This window comes from Protobothrops mucrosquamatus, unplaced genomic scaffold (assembly GCF_001527695.2).
Source record: "Protobothrops mucrosquamatus isolate PMUCROS unplaced genomic scaffold, P.Mucros_1.0 scaffold_148, whole genome shotgun sequence".
NCBI lineage: Eukaryota > Metazoa > Chordata > Lepidosauria > Squamata > Viperidae > Protobothrops > Protobothrops mucrosquamatus.
In genome coordinates, this window is record NW_015386224.1 from 171,962 (window position 1) to 191,908 (window position 19,947).

The window sequence follows — 19,947 nt, forward strand, 5'->3', positions numbered from 1 at the left end:
TAATATTGATGTAAGTATACATTTTCTTCTTTCTGATCCTTGCAAAAATCTCATTCTGTTTTATTGATTTAATCTTGTGTGTGTATATATATATTTATTTCTAGGTAAAGCTGAGTGTCTTCTGTGAGCAAGACAGGATTCTGCAAGACCTAGAAGACAAAATAAGAGCCCTTAAAGAAAATAAAGTAATCATCTTTGCAATTAATTACAAATTAATTATTTTGTAATACTCTGTTTCTAAAGGCCCATTTTGGTTTTTGAGTATGTAGTAAGTAGAACTAGAATTAGATCTTTGTAATTATATAGTTTATGATATAATTTATTCCAATAAATTATTCCTATTTATTCCAAGCGAAAAGTAAGTAATTGTAGGAGATGACCAGGCTGAGCCCGAGGGAGGGGTCAAAAGCTTTACCAGTCATGAGTCCCTGAGTGCCCACAAGAGATCTAAGTCCAGCCCACCTTGAATTCCTTTCTATTCTTAACTCCCACAAATTTCCCTTAACCCTTAGTAGTTCGGATTCTTATAGAGAGTTTAAGCTTGCAATAAATCTTTATACTCATTTGAATTGCCTGAATCTCCTGATTTTCCCGGTGCTTGACAGTAATATAGGTACATTCAATTTACGTATTTCATAACTTTTCTCCATTTTAAAGATTACCAAATTCTTATAGAGTCTATATGCAATTCTTGTTTGTTTTAAATAGTTTCCCAACTGGGAGGATTCATTTTTAAAAAGCATAGGAAAATACACGAATGATGCCAGTATATCTATCCTCATTTTCACCTTCCTAGCTTACAGAGAGCTGAATTTCAGACAAGTTGATGGTATCGTCTCTGAAAGGGATTTTCAAAGCTGGGTTGCAGCCATTGAAAAACTTTATTTGTGGTCTCAATTAAAGATATCTTTGGAGTTGTTAAAGTCTACAAAACAGCCTCAGAAGACTGCTGTAGGAAGAGGAAAGATTTGTATCAGATGTTTTTGTACTTAAAATGTTCACAAATATATTAAATGGCACCCAAAAACAAACTGCAAACGCCATCTCTTTTAACAAATTGATTATTATATTCTGAACCAAACACTCTTTTGGGGGGGGTCTCCCTAAATAAAACTAATTGAAATGTGATGTATTGTTTTCCAGAGATAGGAGTAGTTGAGCAAATATTCCTCAACTTCGGTATCCAAATCCAAAACTGGGATTGAAGAGTCCAAGATCTTTTGACCTTGAGAGGGATGAATGGGTGGAGGGAGGGAGTGGCAAGCAGGCAGGCTGAGACAGACAGATATGTTTATATTTGGGATAGAAAATTAATATTTTTAAAACACTAAATTAAAGGAGGGTCTTCTAAAATGGTTTCAGAGTTTATTTTTAAAAACTTTTAAAATACTTTATTTAGGATCAGCTGGAATCTGTCTTGGAAGTGTTACATAGACAGATGGAACAATACAAAGACCAACCACAGCACACAGAAAAAATTTCATATCAGCAGAAACTTTTACAAGAAGATCTCATATGTATTCGGGCTGAAATATCCAAAGTATCTACAGTAAGTAGAAGGTGCTTTAAGAATTAATATATAGTCGTAATTTCCATATCAAGCCTACTGGAACTGCATGGCAATGTAGTTTGGTGGTTGTTGAAGTAGGATTGGCAAACTATGAAACACCACTTTCTCACTCTTCCCTTGCCAAAGACCTAGGTGAAGAGTCAGGTCTTTACTGCTCTTCTGAACAACAACAGAGAGGGGGGACATCTGGATCTTGGGGGGAACCTCATTTCAGAGGCAGGCACTGCTACAGAGAGGATACACTTCCAAAGTATGAACAGATGACATTGTTTCATTTAAAGAATTTGGAATATGTCAACCTTACAAAACTGAAATGGCTGGACAGAAAGATATGTGGGAGATAGGCATAACCAGGTCCTATGCCATGTAGGACTTTATAGGTAACAACAAGTACCTTGAATTACAACCAGAAGCAAACTGGCCAACACTGGATCTTGTGAAGCAGAGGTGTTATACGGCCATATTGAGACATGCCCATCACTACTTATGCTGCTGCAATTCTGGATCAGTTGAAGCTTTTGGGTAGTCTTCAAGGGCAGTCCCATTTAGAGTGTATAGCAGTATTCAAGCCCCAAAGTGACTAAGCATGAGCGACTGTCCGAAAGGCCCTCTAATCTAGGAAAAGATAAAACTGGAACAACAGACAACACTGTGCAAAGGCTTCCTGGACCCAGCTGCTCTCCAAGCAGGAGCTGCAACTCCAGGAAGACTCCTAAATTGTGCATCAGCCTGGAACAGGTAAGTGCAATCCCATCCAAGGTCAAAGATGGTCCATCCCCACCTCTAGGGGACCCACTCAGAACCACTCTGTGTTGCTAGGATTGAGTTGGAGATGTTTGCTCTCTTTCCAAACCTACTCAGCCTCCAGGCAATAGAACAGAACCTTGACAGCCTCACTTGGCCAGTCTGAAGTTGAAAGATATGATTGGGTACCATCAGCATACTGATGAAACAGAACTCCAAAACAGTGGATGATTTCACACGGTGGTATCATGTAGATGTTGAAAAGAAAGCTATGCAATTATGCTATATGCCAGTGGTGGCGAACCTATGGCACGGGTGCCAGAGGCGGCACTCAGAGCCCTCTCTGTGGGCACGTGCGCCGTCGCCCCAGCCCTAGGCCTTCAGCTGGGTTTTATAAAACCTTTTCGCTTTAGGCCTCCGCCGCCGTGTGCAAAAACAAAAAAAAAAGGTTCAATTAGTCAATTTCTCATGGGAAAAAAAAAGATCTTGCAAAGTTGGAATTGATTGATTGAACCACCGCAGCCACACCCACCCAACAGGCCACGCCCAGTCAATGGGCCACACCCACCCGGCACTCGACGATGCATAAGTGGGTTTTGGGTTGCAGTTTGGGCACTCGGTCTCTAAAAGGTTCGCCATCACTGCTATATGCCATTGTTTTTTTAATATTGTCCAATTTGCATACATATATAAATGTGTGTGTGTGTGTGTGTGTATGTACGCACATATATAGTGTGTCTGTGTGTATATAGTGTGTGTGTGGTGAGAGAGAGAGAGAGACTTCTGACTTTAATGAGAGTCACTGTAAAGTAAGAGCTGTGTGCATATAGCCCTAAAGTACTTTTAATTGTGTTTACACTTGCATAAAGTACTTGCTTAAATAAGTACATTAACCAGCACCTTCATAGCTCGTTACTGCTTATGAAAAGGCAAAATGAGTTTGTTCTCTTTGTCAATAGGAAATGGAAAATGCCTGGAATGAATATCTGAAATTGGAAAAAGATGTGAACCAGCTGAAGCAAACTCTGCAAGGACAGATGAATAAATCATGTTTTTCTCAGGTAAGGCTATTTTCAATCTTTGCATTTTGCAGTTCCCTAAATAGTTTGAAGCTTTAGTCAGATCTCATCTCACTGGGAGATCTAATTTTGATGGGAAATAGGGCCTTTTTTTTTCTCCAGAGGGGAAAAAAAGCTTCACATGCATATTATATCACAATATGGTAGAACTACATGTACATGCAAATGTACCTTTATGATAAGCATCAGATTTCTCACTCTTTGGCCAGTTGCTAAATGCTATGGCAAAATAACAAATAAGTCCTTTTTTTCTGGAATGACCAGACATCTTTAGTTTGCCAAGGAAATTTTCCTGGAAATATGAGTGGACTCCTTTGATCCAGCAAATAGAGAGTTTTCAGGACTTAGTTAGTTCAATGTGCATTACTTTAATTTACTGCTATCAAATGAAGTATTATCTGCTGGTGGCGTCTCAGTTTGGGAGTTTTTAGTAACATTTATGTTGAATATGTTAAATTTTTGGTTTTATAATTCGGTTGCTTATTTTATGTTATGATAGATTCTTAGGGATTTTATCCTATAAACAGCCCTATTCTGTTCTCTCCTTTTAAGCAACCGACAAAGAATCTCAGTCCAGCAAGCATGACAGTCATCCCATTCATTTAATTTCTCTGTATCTTTTCAGAGGCAAATTATACAAATTATATGTAAATATATATTTTTGTTAGAATGCTGAACAATATAAGAATTGCTATGTAGTGTGCTGTTTACTAGCAAAGAAAGCAATGTTCTCAATTTCTACTTTTTTTTGTCTATCTATATAACCAATATTGATTTGGTCCTCCTTCCCCTACCTTCTCATTAGGAGAAATCTCAAATGCAAAAAGATTTGTGGAGAATTGAAGATGTTACAGCTGGCCTAAGTGCAAATAAATCCAACTATAGAGTCATCATTGAATCTATCAAGAATCCAGGTAAGAAAGCTTAATGCTGGTATTGCAAATCTAGCTACTGGAATATTATCAAAGCAATATATGTGTGCTTCAATCTTATATTTTAGGCTAATGATATGTGAATCACAAAAGAACACCTTGGCCTCCTTTTTGCCATTCATAACATAAAAGCTAAGCTACCTTTTCCTGATGAGGTTTCTGGCATTTTATCATTAACACTCCCACATAAAAATTTACCAATGCCTTTTTTTCAGAGTTGGTGTTCTAAAATGTATGTACTTGGGTATTTCTAAAAAAACAGTTCAATAAATCTTAAGCTGCTTTTCTAAACACCAGTTTTACTTTCATACTGTTTATTATGGAGATAAGGGTTATTCTTTTTTCTGTGCTACATCTGAATGTAATGTCTATTTTTCCAGAAAGAAAAACAGTGCCTTCATTTTCAAAGCCTCTAGTGCCTTCATCATCATCTACTCTCATGTCAACAGACAGTAAAATTTCTACTCAGCAAAGTCCACCAACTAGTCCTATCAAGCCCTCATTGGAAGTCAGACTTTTTCCTCAGCCTTACACACAGCCTAGAATGTTTTCTCCATCCCAACAAGTGAAAAAAGTTGAACCTCCAATCCAGTCACCAGTGAAATTAAAACCAAAGGTTGTGTCATTATTCCATAGTCTTGTAGTTTATGGGCTAAAATGCACTGAGAATGGTAATGGATTTCCTTGTGTGTAGAATATGGGTAATGAAGAGTGATAATCAGATAAATAACACTTTGTAGATTTGTTTACAATGTTCTTGATGGTAATTGAAACTTTGATTTAATCTGCTTATAAATGACTTGTGACTGAGGAATTTCCAGGAAAAAAATCTTAAAGTAATGCGGTGTTAAATTCATATACTGCATATTATTTGCTGTGATTTAAGCAGGATTTATTTTCCACATGGAGCAATGAACACATTTTTTTAATGCAATATCAGGAAGATGAAGCACCACCAAGACCTCCTCTCCCACAGTTGTATAGCACTGATGATAACCCACCAGCTGTTCCACCTCTTCCTAAAGAAGCTACAGTAATAAGGCACACATCGGTGCGTGGTCTCAAACGTCAGTCTGATGAAAGAAAACGAGACCGTGAACTTGGACAGTACATAAATGGAGATTACAGGGTAAGCATTCCATCTCAGGTTGTATACTGTATTTATGTAGTTCTAACATTACTGTAATTCTAGTATTGTCTTCCAATATGCTGTAATTGCAGGGAGGCAGTATATGAAAAATATTGCCATCTATTTAATTATATATTTATCCATGTAGGTAGAACTCCGCTCATATGTGAGCGAACCTGAATTGGTAACAATAGACAGTGATCTGAGCCAACCTTCCATTGGTTTTCGTGGTACTGACAGTAGATATCAAACGTTACCTACCAGAGGTGAGTCAAGAGACTGAAGTTTCTGTATTTTAGAAGATCATATTTATTATGGTTTTGCATTTCCAAATGATAACATCATTTGCCACATGTTTGGGTTGAAACTCCAGATACAACTTTAAAAGGGCAAGATTTGAAGAATCAATTATATGTATATAAATAAATACATGCATAAATCCTACTTCTGAAACACTAAAGTATGTAATTCAGATTACAGCATTCAGGAAGCAGAGAACTATCATAAGGATAGTGATTCCTATTAAACCCTTAATGAATACATTTCAATAAAGAATTGAATAATACATTGAGATGTCTCAATTATAGGACATAATGTATTATGGAAAGAAGGAAGGAAATGTAGTAATAGAAATGTCTACATCCTTTTTCCAACTTTTGCCTTTAAAGACTCTCCAAATTTTAACTGAGTCTTTAAAAGAGTTATCACAAAACATAGATTTAATAAATATCAACTGGACTTTTTTTCTAAATAGAGTTTTTTCACCTTTTTTAAAAAGGATTATCTGGTTCAACTTCTAGACTCCATCAGTCATCAACAGTTTCATCATACTCAACGCTTCGAAGGGATGCTTCCAAGGTAAAATATGTTTAACTAGGATGACGCTTGTTTTGAACAACACTTTAGTAATGTCATTTTGCTTTAGTATTTGATAATCCTTTGGAGTTTAAAATTATTCACTACAAGGGTCATTCAGATCATCGATGAGTACTTTAAGTTTGTTGGCCTACCACATTTATAGGTTTTTATAGGGCTGGGGATCTAGACACTGTTGCTTCCCATTTGTAATTTATCCTTATTTTCCCATTGCTTTCTCCCTTTTTATAGAAAAAATTAAAGAGGAAAAGACAGAATTTCTGTGTATTATCGTTTGGAATTATAGTTCTAGTAGCCATCTGTCTAGAAGCACCTTAAATCTGAGTCCATTATCCTGAAGAAAATTATAGTCAATTTTTCAATTTTATATGTTTCCTCCTAGAAATTTAATCAGATATTTTTTCCAAACTATTTACTTTACAAACAAAAGATTTTCCTGGACAGTTTGCATTGAAAGAAAACAGTGAAAGGATAGTTCTGCCATCTTCAGCCTCTTAAACTAACATAGTTATACAGTAGGTCAGTATTGTCCATAGTAAGTTAATAAAAGGAAGTAGTTTGGAGTTATACTAACTTTTTAAAAAAATGCCATTACAAACATGTTCTGTGTCATTTTCAAGGAGAGACCAAAGAGTGCCTTGGAACGTTTATACTCTGGAGATCCTCAAAGAGGAAAAATGAGTGCCGAAGAACAACTAGAAAGAATGAAGCGATATCAAAAGGCAATAGTTCGTGAACGCAAAAGAACTCTTGGTCAAGGAGAAAGACAATCTGTTTCATCACGACCGTTCATCCAGCCTGGTTCAGCAGACATTGGCTCAGTATGTTAGACATGCCTTAACAGGACTAGATAAAACAAAACGATCTGTAGCTTCTCTAGTAAGCACTTTTATTTGAGAGTGCATGTCACCTTGCATTATTTAATTATATAATGGTGGTATTTCAATAGGTAGGGCGTGCATAACAGAAAATGGCTTTTGGCTATCAATATTGACAATTTAACATAGGAAGTAGGAAATAAATTGGCATAAGAAAAGTACAGTGAGAAATATATATATATATATATTTCAATGTAGATAATAAGTTGGTTTAATCATTTTTTTTTCTTACTAGGTTATGAAATAGAATACTTTTTTTCTGATTGCACCATAAATGAATGAGCCCAGTAGACAATATTAGCACAATTAAAAAATATAGTATCTATGGTTATGTTAAATAAGAACTTTATAGGTTATCATTTTAGGTTTTCAGAAATGTTATATATTAATTATTAAACCTAGGAATGCATCTAATGGATTCATATAGCTGCTAATGCTCCTTGATCATTTAGGTCTAAGGTATGAACAATATTCTAGAAAGGCTCTCCATTCAATTAGGAAAAAACAATTCCAAGTTAAATATAAACTGACAATTATTCATCATTGTCAATTAAGCAAATAATCATTCCCACTGCAATCATAGATATTTTACATACCCAATAAATATATTTATAAAAAAGAATATTCCACTAATATTAACATAATTCATTAAATAGAAACAGCCATTATCCATAGATGTGATCTGTTTATGCAGAAGAGACAATTCCATTTAAAATTACTAGGGCTGCTTTTTTAAATTGCCAAATAAAGGATGTTTTGTTAGTCTTAGAAATGGCCACTGTTGATGACAGATGCAGTGAATGACACTTTTTCTGCAGGTGTCAGTTTCACTCAATTGTCAAACTTTGCATAGCAAAATTTAGGATTAGGTTACCAAGATATTTTCCTAAATAATGGAATGATCTCAAATAAATTCAGTGGAATTGGTTTCCTGTACCATCCTCAAATCACAGCATGTCTTCATCTTTCACAGTTTGGAGTTATAGAAAATAAAGACAATTTAAAATGGAAATAAAGCTATCCAGTTATAATCATGAAATTTTTACAGTAAAAATATGTTTTACTTTTTAAAATAGCCCTAGGTGTTTAAAAGATCATGTTTTTAGGATTATGAAAATTGGAGGTAGCTATGTTAGGCTGTTACTGCAAAAGCAACAAAAACTTACAAATATATTATGATAAGCTTTTGGGGGTTAAAGGAGGGTCTATTAAATGCACAATCATCTAAGAGTCAAACTAAATAATGAGAATGTATTCAATAATTAAGTATAAGAATGTATCCAGTATATCAGATTTTGATTATTTACATAAGAGATGCATGACAGAGAGAAATCAGGATCTGATCATTCTAATAGTGCCCTATCATAACACATCTAATTCTGTCCATGGGCACACACGCATGCATACACACACATGCAAAATTGAGGCTAGTTTGGTGCTAATAAATGACTATTCTGAACATATCTTTTTTAAGAAATAGAATGAGTCTATGGGAGTGCAGATGACCTATCTTCTGCCCTTTTAATATAGTTAGATGGATAAATAATGGATCATATTGTACATTTTCATGATAATAGGAATATTATCCATGATAATCTCAGAATCTCTTTTGTGCCCCATCTTCAAAAACCTTTCCTTTTGGTAGTAAAAAAGTTATTTTAGTTCTTCCTTGTAAGATACTCCCATATCCTGTTTTAAGTAAGAACAAACTCTGAATATTACATCATAAAAAACAGAATTTCCCTCTCTCTCTCTTTTTATTGATACATAATCAACCTGAATCAAACCACTGCAGATGAAAACCTTTTCATTGAATGTTGTAAACCTGTTGCAAATTTAAGACCTGTGGACTTCAACCCCAGAATTAGTGGGAGATTTCTGGGAGTTGAAGTCCACAAGTCTTACAATTGCCAAAGTTGGACACCTCTGTTGTAAACATAGTTTGCCCTGCTGTTCCAATAGGGGATGTACAGTAGGTAGAGGTCCATTTCCCAAGAGAAAATGTCTAATAGTCATTTTGACAGCCTCCACGCCTTGTCACCTTGTGTGTGTGTGTGTGGGGGGGGGATAGGCAATATAAAAAATTAATAATAAATAAATAAAATGCCTATAAGGGTGGGCTAGAATCTGAGTCTGCTCAATTCTAATCTAGCCCCTTAACCACAATACCTTACTGGCTCCCATTCATTCATAGCCTATTTAAAAGCCCGACACTTTGAACAGGGGAGAAACTTACTGGTCTCATCCTTTTTTTAAAAGTAAGCAAATAATGGTATTCTTTTCCCTCACTGTTTTGTAACATAGATCATGATCTGTGAAAGTTAGTCTATAAAGTGCCACAGGACTTTTTCGTATTTAGGGTTTTCAAAAATGAGGGTTTATGCAATCACTGTTTTGTCTTTTCCTTTTGGCACGCTAGAATTATTTATGCTCATCGCCTGCCTAATTCATTGCACAAGATCTCTTGCTTTTAAAGTCACTCATTCTACATATTGTTTTTTTTTTTAGTTTCTAATTATTTAAAACTATTTTTTAACTAAACTCAGTTTCTGCCAGGCTTAATTGCATTTTAGCATCCTTTTTTGTTAAATTTCTACTTTTGTTGGTGGTTATTTGTGTTCCCATTTTAAAATAGTTGTTTGATTGCATTAATTTATAAGGCATTAATGAGCCATTAATGCCATAAGTAAATATGTAAACACTTAAAGGAAACTGGTGCATTCAGATATTTACCTTTGCTGTTATATTTTTTTAAGAAATAGAATTAATACATAAGGAAAAATAAAGCCCTGCCATATCACATATTTAAGTAGCAGAATTTGAACCTGATTTTTTTTTTAAAAAAAAAAATATGGCTCTCAAATTTATAATTATTTCTAATGCAAACATTTCATAATATTTTAACTATTGAAACAATGTAGCATATTTTCATACCATATTGGTCTTCATTCTTGCTGTAAAAATAAAAAATAGCACAGCCCCAGAAGAAACAAATTATTTAGCCAAAGGGCTCCAGTGCACAAAACGTAATGTTGGAAAGCACAATTTACAGCACTACAATAACTTAGCAACCAAAATGGTAAAAATGAAATATGTAATTAGATTGCACAGTTTGTAATGTTACATAAATTGTATGTGTAAATCTACTTTTAATACAGTGCACTGATATTTTTTTAAAAGATCAATTTTTAAATGTAGTATGACATTAAAATATTGAGCCGGATATTTGGATTGTTCATTTGATTTTGATGTAAAGGACTTCGTATCAACAACAATAAAAATGCTTCCTAATACTGAACTCATGTATTTCTTCTAGTATAACATGTAGAATTAATATTGTCTTATATTACATTTATGGATGCAATCAGGCCTGGCTTGAATATTGAGTAGGCATTTGGTTACAATGTGTGCTTTAATTGTGAAGATGATTGAACTTTTCTTGCAGAAATCCCTCCATTTTTAAAGTCTGCAATTTTTATTTGTGCAGTAGATGTTCCTACTCCTAACAGATACAAATGTAGGTATGTTTTGAGTGAAAAATCAAGAGCTTGTGCATGAATGATATATTTTCCCCAAAATATCTTAGACTGGATCTACAAAGTCATTGCTGGAGTAAATGGGGGAAGGTAACCTCCACTGTGTCTCCTGTGTTTTCTGCACTGTTCTAAAATAAATCTCAGTACCCTAAAAGAGATTTATGTGAGCTACAGAAGAAAGGAGGAAACAGTCAAAATAAATCCCCCCTTTTTCATCCAGTGGAGAAATCCTGAGTGGAATTCTGTCCTTGGATATTCAAGATACAAACAATGTTGAACCAGAAGCAGAGGGTGGGATATGGTCCTCTACTGTGCAAATGAACACTTTATACAGTAACACATTTTGATGTGATCACTGAAATAGTAATATTCATGCCATTTTAATGCTACACCCTTTATGACAAGTGGGACAGAATATCCAAGTAGATAGGGTATTGTGTGGTTTTACAAAAAATACAGGTAGTCCTCCAGTTATGAACATTGACTTAGCGAATGTTCAACGTTACAACATTCCCTGCCAAAAGTACTTACAAGCGAATTGCAAAGTTACATATGTTGCAACATTACAGCAGTTGTTTTACACTTATGAATGACCACAGAGATGCTGCAACATGGTACTTTGGTGCCACACCTGAGAGTCCCAAACTGCCCCCGCTTGCCTCCTTTGTAGCCTTGGGTGCCGAAGCCCTTGACCAACCAGGTAGAGAAGCGCCAGTCTGATCTCTCCCCTTCCCCACTAAGCCCCAGCTTCTCTCACAAGCGGGCGTGGCCCTGCTCCACCACTTGCTGGAGTGCTGAACCCGCCTGGGTTTCACAAATTGCACCACCATAGAGCTAGAGAGCTTGGCACGCCGTCGCCCTGCTCCCCTCCCTTGCCAAAAGCACTCCTTTTCCAAATTGCAAGAGGGGCTCCTAAACAATATGACTCTCCAGCTCTGTTGTGTTTCTCCACTGCCGTGGAACTGGAGAGTTGGCATGCCACCGCCCTGCTTCCTTCACTTGGTAGCCCTTGCTCCTGTTTGGATGCGAGTGGGAAGAAACTACCCAGAGGAAGCTGGCTGCCCCCGTCTAGCTTCTAGATTGGAAGGCTTGATTGGCCCAGTTCCTCTCCTCCCCACGACCTTGCTGCAAAATCTCCTAAATGGAGATTTTGCAGAGGTGCAGGGCGCAGCAATGCCTTTGCAGCTTTTCATAGTGCGGGTTGGTGGAACCAGCTTGCCCCTCATTGCAAGCATGACTCTCCAGCTCTCTGGTAGTACAATTTGTGAAACCCAGGCAGGCTCAGCATTCTAGCAAGTGGCAGAGCAGGGCTGTGCCCGCTTGTGAAAGAGGCTGGGGCTCAGTGAAGATGGGGAGAGACTGGTCCGACGCTTGTCCATCTGGCTGGACAAGGGTTCCTGCATTCAAGGCCGCACAGGCAAGCGTGGGAAGTGTGGGGCTCTCAAATGTGGCGCCAAAGGTAAATTGACGGGGTGGGGAGGAAAGGCCCAAGCAGCTTTGGACCCCAAGGAGTGGAAAGAGGAACATGGGGTCTCTCGGGGGGAGGCAGTGGTCTTGTCCGTGCACTAGGCCCCCCATGGCCTTCCCCACCCTGAGATGCACTTAATGACCCACGTATTCAATTAGAAAATGTGTGGGTGAAAGCCAAGAGTGATCGTGTTCAAGTCATGTGATTCACTCCTATGAATTTTCGGCTTACGAATGTAATTGGCAGGCTCCATTACATTTGTAAGTCGATGACTTTCTGTATGCCAGAGGTCCCCAACCTTTTGGGCATCAGGGACTGGTTCCGTGGAGAAAGGTTTTTCTGTGGACCAGAGAGTGTGTGGTTTTGTGTGCTGCCTGCATCCCACAGATGGGACTTTGCTTGTTTGTGCGGCCCAGTTGCTGGCATGCCGTGGCCCGTTATCGGTCCATGGACCAGGGGTTGGGGACCCCTGATGTATACCACTGAATGAGATGTTAAATGATCCAATTATAACAGTGCTACTTTGCACTTTCTATAGCATGAAGACTTTTACAAGACTCTACTTTCTTTTTCTTTGGAACCAATTTTTTGTCTATTTGTTGTTTTATAAGCATTCTGAAACATATATATTTCAGAAGTTCTCATGATAAAAGCCTTGTTTGAACAATACAGTGTCCAGGCATCCAGCCTCCTAGGACATATTTTCTGTGGCCTATGGATTGAAATAATGCAACTTAATGGGAAAATGCATTTATCACATGTGCACCTTTATATGTCAAAAAATTCTCATATTTCATTCAGGCTTTCCTTTATGTTATAGTAAAAGATACCCCTGAAATATTTGTAAATAAATGAAATACTTCATTATTGTATGAGTGTTGTACAGTTAGCATAACTTAGTTGGAGGATGGTTTTATAGGACACCTGAAAGTTAGGCTATTCTGATAAAAAAAAAAGTGGAAGTAATTAATACATTTAATGCAGTGGTGGGATTCAGCCGATTTGGCAGAAAAGTTTGGCAGAACCGGTAGCTAATTTTTTGTTGCCCAGGCCCAGAATAGACTTCCGGAAGCAGCATCCACACAGAACCGGTTGTTCACATATTTGAATGCCACCACTGATTTAATGTATATGTATTTATGGTAATTCTGAACATTATTTCTATCATATTTGAAAGTATTCAGTGACTCTGAAAGCAAGTTTACATTATACTAAAGTTCTATCTCTCTTGAAAAAACTAAAACATATTTCTAGGTTAGCCTGGAGTGCTTGTAAATAGTAAGAAACATAAAAGATGGTGATCTATGTTATTTGATTTTAGTAGATAGTTTTCTAAACCGCATCATATCTGAAGTAAAAGTACAATCCAAAATACTGGTTTGAAATGTTGATGAGCTTCATAATTTTTGTAAGTCGTTTAATAGAATAACAACAGTTCCAAGATGGTTGGCTTGCAGGACTTAACGGGCTTTCTACAACCAGCAGATATTTAATTAGTCTTTTTAAAATGAGTCTTTGAAGGAAAGTGGTTACTTCCTAATTTTAACTGGAAACTTTTCAATTCCAATTTCATTAGGACTTAGTTTCAGCTAAGTTTGCTTTGTTGCCCAGAGGAAGTTGAGTCTAATTTTGTTGTTTGGAGACTCTTGATTCATTCCCTTCTATCATAGGAAACCAGATCATGTTTTTTTTCCCTTTTGACCACAACTTATTAATTCTCAGGATGACATTCTCTCTTTTTATTATTTTATGTATTTTGTGTTTTAAGTGCCCTGTTTGTTTCAAAGATCTCTTTTTTAATGATGTGATTTTGCTTGTCTGCTATCATCTTTTACTGCAGTCATGTAAAAATAACATCTAGCCGAGACTGACACAAAGGTAAGATTGCTTTTACTGTGATTGGTAAGACGTTATTATGTGAACAAACCAATCCACCTTTAGAAGCAGGTGTAGCGTTTCAGTGCTTTCTATGTACTTGTATTTGGTATGATAAACATTTATGCCAACTTAAAACAAATTCTTAAAAGGGCATTCCACAGCATTTCTTTATCACTATTTGGCTTGTTTCACAATTTTCGGTAATTTAAGTAGGCTATTTTGTTCTTAGAGTAAGTATACGAAGCTTCAATTTTCTTCTCCCAATTTCCTTAAGTTCCCTCTAAAGAAATTGTGAACAGGTCAAGGACACCCCCCCCATGATATATATGTTCCATAAAAAACCCTAAAAAGTTAAGAGAGGCTTTTTCCCCCCCTCTCTGTTTTCTTAACTCTTTAGTCCCGTTCAGCACATCTTAGTTTTATGGTCAGATGATCTTTCACAACTTTCCCTCATTCTCTTTGTTTAATAAGACTAACTAATTATCCCTCTTACGAAATTTAAATAGTCCATGTTGGAATGGAGGCATTAATTAATTAATTCAAAAGTGCTTTAAATCTATCACATTCAGATGTCCCTTTAATCTCTTTTAAACTTCTGTAGTTCAAACTCTTGGCAAGCTTTTTTGCTTTTAATTGTTTTTAAATCCTTATAATTGCTTCTCCACATTTTATTTTAATCTTGTCCCAGGCAAAAGGAACACTCTCTAGGTAGTTTAGTTCCTCTGCTGCTCGAAGACCTCTGTAACTTTTATTTTTTTATGTAATCCAAACAGTAAGTGGAATTTTAAGCAAACCCAGTGTCTTTAAAGTAGATTCTGCACGAGACTGTCCCCTTGTTATTTCTTCCTCTGCTCCTGGTGCTCTACTGTGAGTTTCCCACAAGTTTCTTCCAGTTCTTGCAGGTTTCCTTGCAAGGAATGCTTTCAGAAGCACAAGTGGGTGATCCTCAAGGCTTTTACTTGTCCAAAAAAGTTATACTGGCTCAGGCAGACCACCTGGCTGCCAATCTCTGTCTTAGCAGTACCTCTGCTGTTCAGACATATATTAGTTTGCCAGCTGAAGAGCCCAGATGGCACAGTGGTTAGAATGCACTATTGCAGGCTACCTCTGGCCACAGCCTGGAGTTCGATCCTGATGGGCTCAAGGTTGATTCAGCCTTCCATCCTTCCGAGGCCGGTAAAGTGAGGATCTGGATTGTTGGGGGCAATATGGGGGCAATATGCTGACTCTGTAACTGCTATAAAGCACTATGGAGTGGCATAAGTCTAAGTGCTCTTGCTCTCGCAGTTTTCTCCACTTGGAAGTCTCAAAAATTCATTTGTTTGCTTAACTACAGTTAAATATTTTCTGTTTCATTCACTTAAAGAATTACATGATAATAACTTTTGGAGATCTTGGGGCTGCATCTGATCTAACTGTAGGTTGTGTGTCTCTCATAGGCAAAGGCCTACTGCATTTCCTTTGTATACCGTGTTTCCCCGAAAATAAGACCTGGTCTTTTTTTTTTTACGTCCAAAAAATTATTTTCAGGGGGGGTCTTTTCCACTCACCTCACAGCAAGCGGGACTGACATCCCCACCCAGCCGGCCCATTTCTTCTGCAGCCTAAGGAGCAGCTTCATTCTGCAGTTGAGGGTGGAGCTCGGCCTGCATTTCGCAGTCAGAGGCATTTCTGGAAGGCCTCTACAACCAAGAACCAATCCATGGATTCAATCCATAGCTCGGTTCTCGGCTATACAGGCCTTCCGGAAAGGCCTCTGACTGCAAAATGCAGGCCAAGCTCCATTCTCAGCTGCAGAATGAAGCTGCTCCTTCCGGCGAGGCAAGTGTTGGTCCATGGGAGGCCTGGCTGTAATGGTAAGCTCCACCCCTCACCCCCACCCTAGCTTGATTTTTAGGGGTGCACCTTGCCCCCAAACTAGGGCTTATTTTTGGGGTAGGCTTATATTAGGCCCACCCCAAAAAATCAAGCTAGGACTTATTTTCGGGGTAGGTCTTACTTTCGGAGAAACACAGTATCACATTTGGGAAGAGCTTTTCCCAAGGAATACATTTTTTTCCTGGCCCAATAGATTATAGATAAATCTAATTATCTCTGACTCATAACATGTAAAATCAGAATCTAACTATAATCTGCTATCAGCTTTGATCTGACATTAGATTAATCTCTGCTGGTTGGAAAGGTTGCAGACTACATCAGGGTAGCCATCAAGTGAGAATCCAGAAATAAATGCTATGGTAGCCTTTGGTTTCCATTTTAGCTATTCAAAGGTCGAGGTAATGATAAACACTTGCTAATTTATTACTCATTATAGTCAAATATATCATTGTTTCCTGTCTGTTACTAGTGGAAGCGAGAGCAAGAATTTGACTTGCAGTTACTGGAAAGAGCAATATGTACAGAACAAAAAATGGGAGATAATTGGTTAAAAATCGACCCTGTGGCGGTAACAGAGACAGATCTAGAGCACGAAGATTATAACTTGGATATTAGCAAAGAGGTAAGGCTAGTTGTTGCTATTGCCTTATATTCTTGTACTCTTTGGGGGAGATGGGCAGAGATTGGGCAGGGGTTAGACATATGAAATACAAACAAACAAATAAATAAATTCACTGTTTTCCAAGCTTGACATACTATTTTCCTCTCCATTTGTTTTCTTTAATGTTAATCAGTTTTCAGAAAGATTTTAATTTAAGCAAAGTAGGATTTTTTTCTGAGGTATGTACAGGGCCCTTTCTTTTGACATGTGTCTAGTAGCAAGAAAGCCATGTTAGGAAAGTGACTAAAACATTTGAATCTGCAAAGGAAAAATGCACAGTACTAGAGGGAATTAGCCCACTCATTTTGTAGAGTTATAAGGATCTCTCAGCTCTCATCAGAATGACATACACAGCATCACCCCACAAGCTCAACCCTTTTTCCTGTCACTTTGACAGGCAAAAATTACGTTGGACACCATAATATGGCTTGCATCACTCTGATTCTCTTTTCCTCTGCTGTGAACACCAATACAGTATTAAAGGACTGATAAAATAGAGGGAATAAATTAAAAACAAACAAACACAAAGATGCTATTAGCCACAACTTCTACAGAATGGTGTTAGAATATTCCAGCAAAAGTTGCCTTTACTTTTCTTACTCCTTTGAAATCAGGAGACTTAAGAATGTTTCTTCAGTATTTTACTACGGAGCTTTTCTGAAGGCTTTTAAATGTTATTATGAGATAATACCATCACATAATTTTTTAGGAGTCATTCAGGTTTAAGATTGAATTCTGATTATTTTGATTGTTATTTCTTGTTCCATGTTTGTTTTATGCTGCATTTTGCATAATGCTGAGAATCTTAAAAATTGAAGAAAGGATATCATCACAGGTAGAATATCATCAGATTTTGAGATTAACAATATATTTAGAAACCTACAGAGCCATCTTGTGGCCCAAAAGAAGAATATTTTATTTCACTGAAAGATTAAAGAACAGTAAAATCAAAAACAATACCTTGCTCAGTAAACGGTCAGATTAAGAAAAACTAATAAATAAAATAAAATGATTTCGTTAATTCTAGATTGAAATTGTTTGGAATTGTTATCTATATCTGAGGTCTAATTCCTGAAGATTAAAAAGTAACCTGAAAAGTATCTTGATAACAAGAGAGAGATTGCATAAGTTGAATTCTCAAAGTCTCATTATATAGCAACTATACTTAAGCATTTCCCTGAGATTTTTCTCACTAGTATTGTTTGTATATTCCTTTTAAAAATTGCCCTGTGATAAAATGAAGACATCAGACAAATCTGAATTTAGATAGATAGATAGATAGATAGATAGATTCAGATTTCTCTGATGTCTTCATTTTACATATACATATATATATTTATGTATATATATGTATGTGTATGTATGTATGTATGTATGTGTATGTATATATATATATATATACTGTATTTATGTATGTATGCATTCTTTTAATGGATTCTTGCTATAACCCTAATACTTAATACCAATACTTCATATTTTAATAAAAATTATTCTAAACAAACAATATTGTATACTAATTATGATGTTGGGCAGGTATCCTATACCTGTATTTCCACACATATACCACATACCTACGTACAAGAGCTTTCCACACTTCTAGAGCAGATATGACGTATGAGTGGAGAGAAGGAACACCTATTTTTCCAAAAACCATTCTTTTGGTTGACAGGCACTATTATAAAACATGTTTCACAGGAAACTTGCACAGAAATATTGAAACATCTATTTCACCCTTCTTTTTTCTCTCTTGTGTATTTGAATGTACAAATGTTGTAATGTTCTAAATGTAGTATAATAAATATTTACAATTACTGTTTTTTTTAAAAAAAAAAAAAAACTCCCCCCAGTTGTCAAAGCCAGACAAGGTTGCAATTCCAGAACGGTACATTGAGATAGATCCTGAAGACCCCCTCACTCCTGAAGAATTGGAAGCAAGACATCGTAAGGCAGAAAAAATTAGGCATATTCTTACCAGATCAAGGTAAGCTTTGTGCATAATTCCTCTTTATTTATAACATCAGGAAACATGCAAAGCCATGTTATGTACATATAATCAACTTTATTAATTTCGTCCATCTTGTAGGAAGAGGCTACTGGAACAATAAATCTTGCTTGTTTCTGTATGTTATAAACATAGACCTGTAAAATCCTGGGTCTCTGTCTACCTTTTGTAGAAGGATGTTTCATCCAGAGATCCTTTACTGGCTCTAATCCAAATGACAACTGCTTCTTAAGGATGGTCCATCTGCAAATCTCTGTCAAAGAGAGCATTTGGTTGTGAATTACCCAGGCTGATTGTCATGGTTCCGACAGATGAAACTCTTTAAAAGAACTTTGAGGCATTGTTTATCTTAAAGAATCTTTTATTCGAGAAAACAAAGTATCAGCACTACATACCGGTAGTTAAAGCCAAAAACTGAATTCCCCTCCCCTGGGCACAAAGTAGAAAAGCACAATTCCCTCCTCCAATTAACCGTCATAAATCACATTCCCCAATTAGCAGCTCTCCAGCCCGCCAAATCTTTATCAGCTCTGGGCACAATAACCTTGATTCCCACGGCTGAGTTATTGTTGTTATGACTAACTGGACTCTCATCCACATCTCCCCTCCCAGCATCATCTAACTCAGTGGTTCTCAACCTGTGGGTCGGGACCCCATTTGGGGTCGATCGACCATTTCATGGGGGTCGCCAAGCAAGGCTGTCCGCCATTTTTTTTGTCCGCCATTTTCCCGTTTTCCAGCGGGTGCCTTACCTCCCTTGAGCTCTGCCGCTTGCCAGCTATGCCTCAGCTGGCGCAGGGGGCGGAACCACGCATGCGCGGCGCTCCCGGGCAGGGAAAGTCCTCGACTTACGACCGGTTGGGTAGTCCTCGACTTACGACCAGTTCAGTCCTCGACTTACAACCGGTTTAAGTCCTCGACTTACGACTGGTTTAGTCCTCGACTTACGACCGGTTGGGGTCGCGGCATTAAAAAGGTTGAGAACCACTGATCTAACTCTAAAAGCGAAAGAGAAAAGATGGCTACATTTCCATCTGTTGTCAAAACAAGAACATCCAATGTTAGTAGCTTTGACATCCCAGCAAGGCCCTTCAAGAGCCATTCTACTTTTTAAGGCATTTAAAATTTGTTTTAAGCTCCTCTGTATTTAAACTTTTTGGTAATTTTTTTTTGCTGCTTATTGTATGTATTTAGCTTGCTTGCACATTTTGTTTATTTATCCATTCAATTTTTTTATCCTGCCTTTATTACTTTATAAGTAACTCCAGATGGTGAACATGTATAATACTTCTTCCTTCTTCCTCTTATTTATCCCC

General features: G+C 37.0%; 1 protein-coding gene across 1 annotated transcript in view; it reads left to right on the forward strand.

Moving 5' to 3' along the window:
- The window catches only part of PLEKHA7 (pleckstrin homology domain containing A7), a gene marked incomplete in the record, with an annotated part of 124,203 nt that overhangs the window by 99,053 nt on the left and 5,203 nt on the right, over positions 1-19,947 (forward strand). The window contains 11 exon segments of the mRNA XM_015819264.1: positions 105-185; positions 1,400-1,549; positions 3,274-3,375; positions 4,199-4,307; positions 4,706-4,941; positions 5,266-5,454; positions 5,603-5,720; positions 6,233-6,312; positions 6,951-7,151; positions 16,438-16,590; positions 18,477-18,610. Of these exon segments, the coding sequence (XP_015674750.1) occupies positions 105-185; positions 1,400-1,549; positions 3,274-3,375; positions 4,199-4,307; positions 4,706-4,941; positions 5,266-5,454; positions 5,603-5,720; positions 6,233-6,312; positions 6,951-7,151; positions 16,438-16,590; positions 18,477-18,610 (1,553 nt within the window).